Here is a 12,457-nt window from a genome sequence, read left to right as displayed (position 1 = left end):
AAAATATACTATTATTATTATTATTATTTTTAAATCAACATATTGACTAATTTGCCCGACCAGAAGTGTCCAACGCAGCGTTTTTTAACCGAACCCGCAAAATGCAGACGGTCCCTGCAGCTTCGCGACAGTTAAAGCGGCTGTGAAACGAAACTTAACGAAACTCAAACAGAAACAACTACCATTTAAGGACAAAGCTTCGTCTTTTATTTATTTTTTTAAAAGCAACTATAACAACAATATTGCTTTTTGACCCCCCGCCCCCCGGAAGCCGCTCGTTTCCACCGGAGCAGGTGTTTAACTCGGTGTGCGCGGCGCGGCTCGGTGTATTTCCGGGTGATGCTACTCCGGTACATCCCCGCCACCATCCCCTCAGTTCAGCCTCCCTCCGACACACACACACACACAGAGAGAGAGAGACTCAGTTAATGCCTGACAGCTGAAGAAAAAATAAAATAAATAAATAAAAAAAGCCACAGCGGGGGGTGTTGTTAGCGGGCAGGAGCTATGGCGGCGTCGCTTCTCTCCGAGACCGACATCAGACACCGGTCCATGGCGGAGGAGGATCCGAACGGCAATGAGCACGGGGCGGCTGCACGCAGCGCGGTGCCTCGCTGGGGACCGCAGCACGCCGGGGCCCGGCAGCTAGCACGGCTGTACTCTCCCGGTGAGAACGTGTGTGTCACTGTCGCTGTCTGTGTGATTGTTGCGAGTCCGCTGGGGGCGACATGTGAGGCCTCACAGAGCCACCACAGTGCGACATCAAGGGGGATGGAGGCGAGGAGGACGGTGGTGGTGATGATGGGGATGGTCAGGGTACAAGCCGCTGCTGCCGCCCTATATAAGGCTAACGTTGCTGTGGCAGCTCATTCCCGACGACTCTGACGCATGTGCGCCCCTTGTTGTTGTTGTTGTTGTTGTTGTTATCATTATGGATTGTGTGCGTGCCGCAGTGACCCGCTGCGCCGCTGCCTTGAACAGTAGCGGCGGCCTGCTGTGCGCTGCCATCAGCAGCACATGATCACTGTCACCATCACTCACATCCTCCGCCGTGAACAAGTTTTTGGAGGGGAGGGGGGGGGACTGTGAGAAGTGAGTGGCTGGAAAGTTTGGACTGGTTCAACATGGAGGCTGCACCTGCACTTGGAGAAGATCTACACGGAAGTAGTTTAAGACTAACGACAGAGAAACGCACGAATAAGAATGCTAGTTGGTTTTTTTGTTTTTTGTTTTTTTAAATTGCAGCGCTGCATAACTAAAACACCAGTCAAGTCAACTTTTTCCAAAGTTGACACAATCTATATAAAGATATTCTTGCATCAGTTGTGGGTTTTATGCTGCCAAATGTGCTCAGAATGCTTTCTGCCGTTGTGCATGCCAAGTAGCGTGACTCGTTCAAGTGTTTGATCGCTGAGTCTTCAGTAGCGTTAAAACTCTCCCTGCAAACTACTTGCAAAACGTCTCAGTTTGATTTGTCACCTTTCAATGAGAAGTCGTCAATTTGACGTACACAAACCGCAAAGTTGTCGAGTTTGATATCGGATTGAAAACATGGAAAACTGGACGGCTGTTACACACAGATACCCTGCAGCCAGTATTGAGGCCCTGTCGTGGCCTCAATTTGGGCCACAGCTGACATCCGAAGGTGCAGCTGAATGTGACGTTTTGGTCAGACACCGATATGAACTCTGCGAACCACACAGACGCAACGCGTGGTGTTGTGCTAGTTGCCGGCCGCTCGCCGCTGCTGCACAGCCCTGCCTGGTGATGTAACCTCACCTGCGGTTGTGTCACAATGGTAACTCTGCACTGTCTGTACTACAATCAAGGACATGATTGTTAGTGAGGAACAATGGAAACAAGTAGGTTTTGGCGTGCATGCATACGCACGCAGATTCGCACTCGATGCAACAAAAACATGCAATGCAGTATTTCATTTATACACAAAACCATTCATTTAAACAGCAATGTTTTTTCCTCACGTGTCCAAAACCCTGTTTGCTACTGCAAGACAGCAGTATGCCATAGTGTGTGCTGGAGAAAGACCAGTGTTTTCCTCATGTTGCAAACAAAAGTGGGCACGGAAGGCAGCATTGGCCCTATCATCATCTGTCGGTAAGCTGAACCCTCTTTTGCGAAATTCACGTTCCAGACCTCAGGTCTCTGCAAATGACGCTGCCAAAAATGTCTGAACAAAGTCGAGACAAATATATACGGAACAGAAGCAATAAGAAGAGACTCAGTGGCACTTCCTGTTTAAGTCTCTATTTATTCGTCATGATGAAAGCAGAAGTCTGTTGTGTAACGCTGCTATTATCTACTCTGTATCATCTCATGTTGTTCGTGAAGCTGCAGGTGTAGGGCTTGATTCTAGGCTACCTGAGGAAGTGTCACCTTTCATCCAGGCTTCTCTTCTCTGCCTCTGCCTCTTATGTTGTTTACTTGCTTTGGGATCAGTAAGTCACCTACGCTAACTCGGTTCTCTTCCCAACTCCTCTGGACTCACTCTACTGTTAGAGCCAAAATGCCCATGAAGTTGTCGTCCAGTTACCTGCTTTTCTGCTTGGTGCGTGTGAATCCTAATCATCGCAAACCGTCTTCATGCCCACAAAAGACTCCACTTGCGTACAACTTACGCAATGTAAACGCTGCCGGAGCTGCTTTTTGTGCACGTGATGCCGTGGTGATTGAGATGAGATTGTGATCCGATTCATCAGGCAGTGCAACTGAAGGACATGTAGGAGCGGCCGCCTCCAAGCCAGTTAACTGTGTGTCCTCCACTAACATAATCACTTCTGTGTGGCCACACAAAACCTGTAAAATGTAGAAGCGTTGCGTTGTCTCCAAAAACCATCCAGTCCTTTTGAGAACGAACCTTTGGGGACAACAGCGGAAGTCGTTTTTTTTTAGATATATATTGCACCTCTGTGAGCCCCTGGTCCAACTGAGGGGAAGTGGGATAAATGCAGAGTTTTTCCTCGGCGTGTGCGAATCTGTTGATTCCAGAGTTGCGGTGGACGGCGCTCTGAGTCTTAGCAACGGAAACCTGTTTAACCAGTTGTGCCTCAAGCTGGACTGTGCCATCTTCTGCCCGACCATCTGGCCTCCTTCTCACTTCACTGAGCTTTTTAATTGCCTCTAGCCGGACTTGTTACCATTTCTAAAATAGGAACAATGATCAGAGAATTTGAGAATTTGCGGGGCTGTATTAGCACCACTGTGAGGTTCATACAGGGGCACAGTGTGTGTCTGTTTGGGTTGCCACTTGAATGTGAAGCCTTTGCAGTGCATTGCGCTCATGCTAACAGCACTGACCTGGGCTCTGTGGGCCCCGGACTCACTGAGCGTAACAGGGAACCTTTTGACGTCAGCGCTGACGGAGGAGTTTAAAACTTTATCGCCACTTCAGTTGAGTTTTTGCCTGGAGAATCCAACCCCCGAGAGTGTGAGGATGAGGAGGCACCACTGTTTTTTTTTTTTTTTTTTAAAGAACTCTGTCGCAACAGCGACACAGGGCCACCTCGCGGCGTCGGCGAGACGGCCACGCACGCTCGTCCACCATCGATCGACACCAGCAGCGTGTGTGCGTGTAAACAGAGACGCGACAAGCTGGTGCACGTGCGAGCGCAGCGCTCGCGCTTGATTAATTAGCTCCATTAAAGTTGTGGGAGAGCTGACGACTGGAGGCGAGAGGGGGAGAGAGGCGCCATGCCAGGGGTGTCAGAGGGAGGCTTTGTTCAGTCATCAAACTAATCAGGGTTAATAAAATCTGCAATGGAAACTGTTAACAACAGTGCAGGTGTGAACTCTGTGTGTTGACGACAATATAGACGAAGTCCAGAGTTCAACTTTATGACCTGGAAGAGTCAGAAGGCGACATACATACATACTTGGCTATATATATGTATATATATATAGGTGTGAACTGTATATACATATATATATATATACAGTTCACACCTGCACTGTTGTTAACAGTTTCCATCGCAGATTTTATTAACCCTGATCAGTTTGATGACTGAACAAAGCCTCCCTCTGACACCCCTGGCATGGCGCCTCTCTCCCCCTCTCGCCTCCAGTCAGCTCTCCCACAACTTTAATGGAGCTAATTAATGTGCCCAATTTATTTTTTATTCGCCTCAGAAACAATTTGCCAATCTGCTACAGTAGGGTATTACAATAACAGTATATTACAATAACAGCAACATCAGTAATGCTAATATCAATATATGATAGTAATGATGATATTATTAAAATTTTTTAAGGCGCTAAGATTTTGTATGTTGAACTTTATCAACGGCATGTTTCATGCTGCCAAATTTGTTCAATAGCTGCATCTGATCTCATCCTAATAAAGAAAGGAAAGTTAATTTTCTTTAGAATGACCATGATGACGCGTACAGCATACAGCAGAATGGAACTGGTGCAGATGCACAGAAAGCATGTGGCCAATCCATTCACAATGGCACAGATTCTTTCATTTCCTAAACACAAGAAACATCAAAAGTGAGCAACATCCGAGCTCCCGTCGTCGTCGTGTGGCAGGGCAAATGCACGACACAGAGACTGTGAAGATGCTCCCACGAGCTGCAGTCATGTTTGTCCTGCAGGCCTGTTGTTGACTGCGGCACTGAGAGGGGGCTAAGAGGATCACACATGCATTTTTAGGTCCCGAGACTTTACCCCCCCCGCCCCCCTCTCCCCCTCTTTGCGGTCACGGAGCTTAGTTAGAAGAATCTGGATGCAAAAACAACTCGGGCTGCCATGTCAGCATTGTTGTTATCAAACACGTAGCTGCTGTTGGACACAACGAGGAAGCATTGTTTGGATTTTTTTTCTCATTCTGAATTATGGTGAAATACTGCTGCGTGTGAATTCCTCTCTTTTCCTCTTTGGAACATAAATGAGCAACACAATTTTTCCTGTGACGGCGTGTAATATAATCATTTGTGCGCGCAGGCCACCGTAGTTCACTGGCAAGCTCAGGAGGGGGAGAGAGAATGAAAGACGTTGCAATCTAAAATGTAACCACTTGAAGTCGCTGTTTCTTCTTCAAAATATCCAAGTATGACCAACTACACCTTTGTGAGTAAGATTTCTTTCCATGGAATTCCCAAAGTGACTTTCTTGTCCCTTTTGCCGCCTCCAAAATCACTTTCCCTCCTGTGTAGCGATTAGCACAGGACTGAAAGTGATTTCGCTGAAATCGAGGTTTGGCGTTGACGAGCTTTTCAGGGAAAAGATGCCGAGACCGAGGACTCGTCTGCATCCATAGCACGAGGACGCTAACCAGAGCTTCGATAGGATTTTGAGCTTTGCTTATTTGGTGAATAAATAATGAAGTGAATGATTGCGTTTTCAGACGGTTTTTTTTCTCAGCGCAAGAGGAGAGCAGAGGAGAGCAGAGAAGTCAGCGGACTGTAACTCTTCAGACGTATGGGAGGGCCGGGCGGAGACGAGGGGATGAATAGAGAGTCGGTGGGAGGAATGGAGAGACGCAGGAACAGAGGGAGCGGGGAGATGCGTCCAGCTGTTTGTCCATCCCAGCCTCGCTGTAATGAGGCCATGTTTGGCTCCGCGGAGCATCGCCAACGCCTCATCTAACTTCTCCAAACTCTAACAAGCCAAACTGCTATTTAGATTTACCACCTGCCGGCGCTGAACCGGGCCCGGACAACTAAGCACATAACAGCGTGGCGCTTCCTTAAATGGACACTCTGACATTTTGAATTTGGGCTGTTTATTTGTCTTTAACAGACACTTATCAGCATGTGGGAAACATTTTTTCCCTTTTAAGTTTCCATAAAAAACAGCTCGGCCACATTGTTAGCGTCGCCGAGCATGTCCGCCACTTGCCTCCCGCTGAGCCCTTTGGCTGGGATGAAGGAAAGCTTCTAAGTCATTGTGAGAGTTACCTGGTCAAAGTGCATGCGTTGGCGCGCGAACCCCCACGTTCTCCTGCGTGATTACAGCGAGAAGACCTCCTGACCAGCAGCCGGAAACAAAAAAAGAACCACATGCCACCCAGTGGCACGCTTGGGCTTTTGAATGCACTGTGAAACTTGGTCTAATCAATGCCATGCAAGTCTATGGGGTCAAAAGTCAACTTTGTCCTAGAGACATGGGGCCACTTGCAGGTTCATCTGGATCCCTCAAGACACAGCCACGTCAATTTTGGGGCTTCTAGCCCATGAGGAACCCCGAAACCCTAACCCTAGTTTCCAGCAGTAACCCTAACCCTAACCCTAATTCCAGCAGTAACCCTAACCCTAACCCTAATTCCAGATTTATTGCTGAACCCTAATGCCATGCAAGTCTATGGGGTGAAAAGTCAACTTTGTCCTAGAGACATGGGACCACTTGCAGGTTCATCGGGATCCCTCAAGACACAGCCACGTCAAGTTTGGGGCTTCTAGCATGAAAAGTTTTCTTCCTCCAAGGTGGGTCGTGACAGAGAAAGTTTGAGAACCACTGATCTAATGCGAGGTTTAACTGTCCTTCAGCCGCTGTCAGTTTATCAGAGTCAGAATCAGAATTTGAAATACTCCAAACTGTCTATATCACAATATTTAAGTAACACATTTTAATTATGACGAGAATTCATCATACATCAAATCAAAATCTTTTCTTTTAAAACACCCCAAATACGTAAGTACAAATCCATTGTTTTAACAGCAAATTCCATCAATTCAGTGGAAATTAAAAGAAAACACAACACAACACCAGTGCAATACAGGCTGTTTGCAAACACATGCTTTACTTTATTGTATGTGAATCAACAGTGTAATAAAGTGCAATGTGTGAAATTCAAACATCTGGTTGGGATTGTCGGACAGTCCCTCATGTTTGCGCTCATAAACGAAACAATTTTAAATCAGATTCTCTGATTGAGCGAGAATTTAGAGGAGAATCACCACAATCAGCACCAGGTTATTTTATACCACCTGACTTTTTTTTTGGTTAGTTAGTTGTTTGGCTGTTTACAGAATCTCAAACAACAGTTTTTTGCTTGCCGATACGAGACGATCAGAAGTAAAAGCACAATACCGATTCCCGCCTAAACTTTGAGTAAAATCCATGCAAGACTTAAACAAGGTTGGCATGAATACAGCAGTCAGTATTTTTCCATCACAGTATGTAAAGCTGCAGTAAAACCAACGTTTTTTTTTAATGTACAACTAATTTACCATTCAAATTGCTTCTTTGTGTCCATTACTCCAACAGATACCCCAACACCATGTATTACACTACATTGTATTTTCATTCTATTCATATTTTTGATTTAAAAAAACAAAAAAAACAAAACATTTTAAAAATATCGGTAAAACGGCTATCTGTTACAACAGTAGGTTAATAGTCGAGCTAACTTGTAGCAACTTTAATCAATGACAAACAAAATATCTGAACTCCAGTAAACATTAATTTATTTGAAAAATAGACAAAAAACATGAAAATACAAAATTACTTTCTATCTGTTTTCAATATCTCGGCCCTTAAAAATAACTTGAAGGCTTGTGTGCAACATCAACAAGGCAAAAAAAAAAAAAAAATCATACATACATTTATTTAAAACTTAATTTAACACTTTATGGTTCCATTTGTCGTCAGCCAATAATAGCAGTAACACATTTTAGCACTGAAAGTGGGAGAAATGATCGCTAATCTCCTCACTGAGAACATGCAGACAATTTTAATTTTGAATTGAACAGTATATATTCTTGGACAAACACAAAAGGAAAAGACGTCAGCACACAAGTCTTTTCAGTAAACCACATGTCCACATTGATCATGAGCCACGTGTCAGATCTTAAATGTTCATAAAGTATTTTTTTAAAAACAGATAAAAACCGAGATTTTTGTTATCTAGAAAATGTTTGCTTTTCCTTTTGTTGAACCAGACACACACACACACACACACACAGGGTGTCGCAAAGCCAAGTGCAACACACAGACACGCACGCGCACCTACAGTTTCACCATGGCTTTAGGCGAGCCTCCTAGGCAGGATTTTTACTGTTGACCTTGACCAACAAAAGAGAGGAGCAGCAAAGGCTGCACATTTCCAGTGATGAGCTGTGTGTGTGTGTGTGTGTGTGTGTGTGTCTGTGTGTGTCTGTGTGTGCGCGTGCGTAATAATTATTATGAGGGCCGCAGATGAATATGGTGGTAACAGAAGCCCAGGAGATGCACAAATTACGCTCTGCACACACTCGTTTGCACACACGCATGCACACACACACACACACGCACGCGCGCACACACACACACACACACACACGATGGGATCTGTCCGTCCTTTTTTCACCTCCACAGGGGAGTGGGGCTGGAGCTGGGCCTACTTACACTGGTTCTCGTGTGGGTTCAAATGTGTGTGCGTGTGTGCGTGTGTGTGTTTGTGTTATTGTGCCTGGATCTAAGTGTCCAATTGTGTCCTCCTATATATGTGTGTGTTTGTGTATTTGTGTACTTCTGTGTGTGTGGTGTGTGTGTGTGTGTGTGTGTGCGTGCCATTGTGTTGGTATGCCGTCACTGAATCTCATTTGCCACATTCCTCTCTTTGTTGCTGTTGAATCTACAGGGTAATGGATTTATTAAGTTTGTCTGGCAGGCTCGTGTGTGTTTGTGTGCGTGTGCGCGTGTGTGTGCGCGCGCGCGCACGCGCCCGTGTGCGTTCGCCGAAACACAAAAAGACGTACAGATTGTGTTTGTGTATTGTTTCTTCATCTTTTGCCGTATGTGCTTTGCGTCGATGTTGGTTTTGTGCGTGCGTGCGCGTGCGCGCGTGTGTGTGTGTGTGTGGGTGGGTGAGTGTGTTTTCCTCCGTCCCTGTGTTGTGTCTCCTCTAATTGTGCGGGCGCGAGCGTGCATGCGTGCGTGTGTGTGTCCCAGGTTCTGCGGTCCGCTGAGATCAGATGAAAGCGGGCGGCGGGGGGCGGGGGGGGGGGGGGGGGGGGGTGCGACTGATCCACTCCTTCTCTACAAGGGAATTCGACCCCCTCTCCCCCTCCTCACCCTGCCTTACCCCCGCTACTGTAATTCTCTGAGCGAAGCCTCCCAGTCGTCTCTCCCTCTGTCTCCCCCACTTTATTTTTTTTTATTATTTTTTTTTTCCCTCTCCCATTCCTCTGTCTCTGTGCATGTGACCCACTTTTCCCACCCACATCTCTCCCTTCCGCTCTCCAAGTCCCATCTGAAGAAGGTCTGCCGAGAGCAGCGAACCCGCACGCAGAGAGAGAATTAAAAAAGAGTCACTTGCACACGCAGCAGCCTACACCCCCCCCCCCCCCCGCCCCCCCCCAACACACACACACACACACACACACACACACACACACACACCTCCCCGTTCCGCCCCACTGTGATTTTCAGCACCGCCCGTGTTCGCGCCGCTACGTGTCGGTGTGAGTAAGCTCTTGTAAACGCAGTTTATTTTATTTCAGAGGCGACCAGTAGGTGGTGCAGGGAGGGAGACAGGGGAGGTCGGGGGAGGGGCACAGAGGGGCACAGAGCAGCGGTGTTTTGGAAGCCCAGACTTGGCCTGACAGTGTGTGTGCTCGCAAGTGTGCAACTTTAATTTTTTTCTTCAGCGCGTGTGTTCAGAGTGTTTGCCTGCATCACTCTCCTCCCCCCCACCCCCTCATAGATACACACACACACACACACACACTTTTTTTTTTTTTTTTAAATGTTGGAATGTGACCTTGTGATGTGCAACAGTCTGCGTCAGTATTAAGGAAGCGACTCTCGTTCTTTTAAACTGTTTCCAAGCTCCCTGAAGTTGAGCCCTGAGAAAGTTTTTGGTCGCTGTTTGTTAGTTAGCATTAGCGTCAGTTGGCATCAGTCTCTGTCTAGGGCAGACGGAAGTGGGCTGTTTTATAAAAGAATAGATTAGAAGAATAGAATAGAATAGAGTTAGTTTGTCAGATGCAGTTGCTACACCTTTTGAAAAACATTAAAAAAGATAATTTTTTATTTCATAGTGATATCTGAGATTGTGTAAAATTTTAAATAACGTCAAAAAACTTTTCTACTTTTCTATTCCTCGAAATGTTCAATTAGTGAGTTAAACAAACTGAGTTTAATTTAACACTGTGTGAAATGTGGCGTCCTGGAAGGGCGACCCTGTGCGCGTCAGACCTCAAACTGCGGCTGGAAGTTTTTGGAAGCCGCTTTACTTCCTCATTCCTCGCCACCTGACGACTCACAGGGACGGATAGCGTTTTGGGGCTGATGGGGGGGTGGGGGGTGGGTTCTGCCTCCCAGTCTACGTTTGTCCATTAGTATTCTGGGTCGGCCTCCGCTGCACGCTCGCTGCCCACCACTTAGTCCCCCCCACCCCCCTCCCTACGCAGAGGATTCAGCCGGCGTTGATTAATTTCAGCCTATTAGCACCCCTCGTTCCCCTCCCCCGGCTCCCCGCCCAGGTTAAATCCCCGCGCACGTCCGTGCGCATGCTGGCAGGCGGGGCCGGGGGGCCGGGGGCGGGGCTGGCGGGGGATGGGAGTGTGTGTGTGTGTGTGTGTGTGTGTGTGTGTTGGGGGGGTGATGCTGGGTGAAGGATTGCCGAGAGGTTGCCAGTTGTTGTCAGAACGATATTAATGAGCGGCGCAGCCCCGAAAATGTGCGTGGCTATCGGTCCGTCCGTTACATGTACGCTTTTACTGGCTGTTTGTGTATGTGTGTGTGTGTGTGTGTGTGTGTGTGTGTGTGTCTGGAGCTGCGTGTGATATCCAGCTATGCCATGGCCTGGGGGACAAGGGCTTATGTGTGTGTGTGTGTGTGTGTGTGTGTGTGAGGGAGAGAGAGAGAAAGAGTGCACTCTGCGGAGGCCTGTCCTAGTTTCCTTCCCTCACCAGGGAGCCGGAGGATCCAAGGACTGACGCACATCACCTGACAGCCGCCCCACTGCTCCACGGCCCTGAACCGCGACTGTGTGTTTGTGTCGTTGCGTGCGCGTGCCTGTGGTGCGCGTGCGTGCGAGAGAGGGCCAGACGTAGAGTGAACGTGTGTGTGTGTGTGTGTGTGTGTGTGTGTGTGTGTGTGTGTGTGTGTGTGTGTGTGTGTGTGTGTGTGTGCGACGCAGAGACGGGACAATGTGAGTAAATCCGTCCGTCCGTCGGAGAATTGTTTAGCATTGGCGATGACTCGTTTTGCCAGCTATGCACACGTGTGTGTTTGGTGTGAGGGTGAGTGAGTGCGCGCTCAGATGGACACGTGGAGAATTAGTTGCCGCGCACTGGTGCAAAGTTGTGCGTCTTGTCTCTGCAGTGCACAAATGAAGCCTTGAGACGACAGAGTGATCCTCATTATGGACCTGTAGACAAAATCCAAGCCTAAATCCTGCGTGCGTTTTAAGAGGTTCCTTTAAATTCGTCTTACCGACATCAAAGATGGTGGCAAGAAGCGGTCTCGGGTTCAATGCCCCGGGCCCTGGGCTTCTGCGTGGAGTTTGTATGTTCTTCAAGTGTCTGTGTTGCCCACCTTCCTTCCAAGGTCCAAAAACAAGAACTCGATTGAAGGAGAAGAACATACAGAAAATGGATGTATGGATAACATTGAGGACTTCTTTTCAAAATGTCTTTGTTAAAAAAAAAAAAAAAAAAATCCATTTTTTTTTTTTTAATGAGACGTGATGTAGATTTTGGTTACCAAAGAGTTAACGATTAATTGTGGACACATCTGTCCACAAATGAAATCCGAAACGTCAGTTGACGCAAAACCATTACTCATCTATTGTGTAGTGTGTCTTTTTCACTACCAGTGTTGCTATATTAGATGTCGGTCGTGTGTTTTGGATATGGTTTTTACGAACTGATGATGGCTGAAGAGTGGAGACCTGACCCGTGCCAGATATTACCCGGATTACCCACATTGGAGCTGCACAAGCTCCAAACACACAAAACAGAATTAAATGGTACAGTGTGTGAAATTCTGCCATCTAGAGGTCAGATGTTAGATTGCAGCGCTCATTCGCTCACCCTCCCTCTCCCAAGCTTGCCAGTTAACTCCATTGGCCCGCCGCGGGCACACAAACTTGGGTACCTCGCCCACCTTCGACTCTGTGGGTTTATTTGAGGACGCGAGTGTTCACGCTGTCAGGTGGGCTGGATGATTATTAACCACGCATGCAAGACGGCAGCTAACTGAATAAGAACCGTTCTGTGGGTATGAAAACCAAATGACTTTTATTATACCGTGAGAGTACACTTTTGTTAATGTTTAAAGAGAGTGTATTAAGCTTTTACCGATATATAAATCATAAATCAGGCCAAATTTTACCCACCGGACGGTTAAAGTGGTATGTTATAACATTCCTGGTTCAGTTACTTCCCTGCCAGACTCAGATTTGAACAGAAATATGTGACCGAGTTATACTTAAATATAGACCGTTGAGCGTTTTTAAATTAAAAAAATATCTCCACTGCTTTTGTTACCGAACTTCCATCCTAAGCTGCTT

At 47.0% G+C, this 12,457-nt stretch overlaps 1 protein-coding gene across 1 annotated transcript in view; it reads left to right on the top strand.

The window, feature by feature from the left end:
- Positions 1–403: 403 nt before the first annotated feature.
- peds1a (plasmanylethanolamine desaturase 1a) overlaps positions 404–12,457 on the top strand; it is a 28,428-nt gene continuing 16,374 nt past the window's right edge. Inside the window, exon 1 of the mRNA XM_076042662.1 lies at positions 404–667. Within this exon, the coding sequence (XP_075898777.1) occupies positions 508–667 (160 nt within the window). The 5' untranslated portion in view covers positions 404–507. The remainder of the gene's footprint in view (positions 668–12,457) is intronic.

The sequence above is a fragment of the Nelusetta ayraudi genome, unplaced genomic scaffold (genome assembly GCF_046127955.1).
Source record: "Nelusetta ayraudi isolate G7.1 ecotype Tasmania unplaced genomic scaffold, CSIRO-AGI_Nayr_v1 ptg000071l, whole genome shotgun sequence".
Classification (NCBI taxonomy): Eukaryota; Metazoa; Chordata; class Actinopteri; order Tetraodontiformes; family Monacanthidae; genus Nelusetta; species Nelusetta ayraudi.
This window is presented reverse-complemented; position numbering and strand designations above follow the sequence as displayed.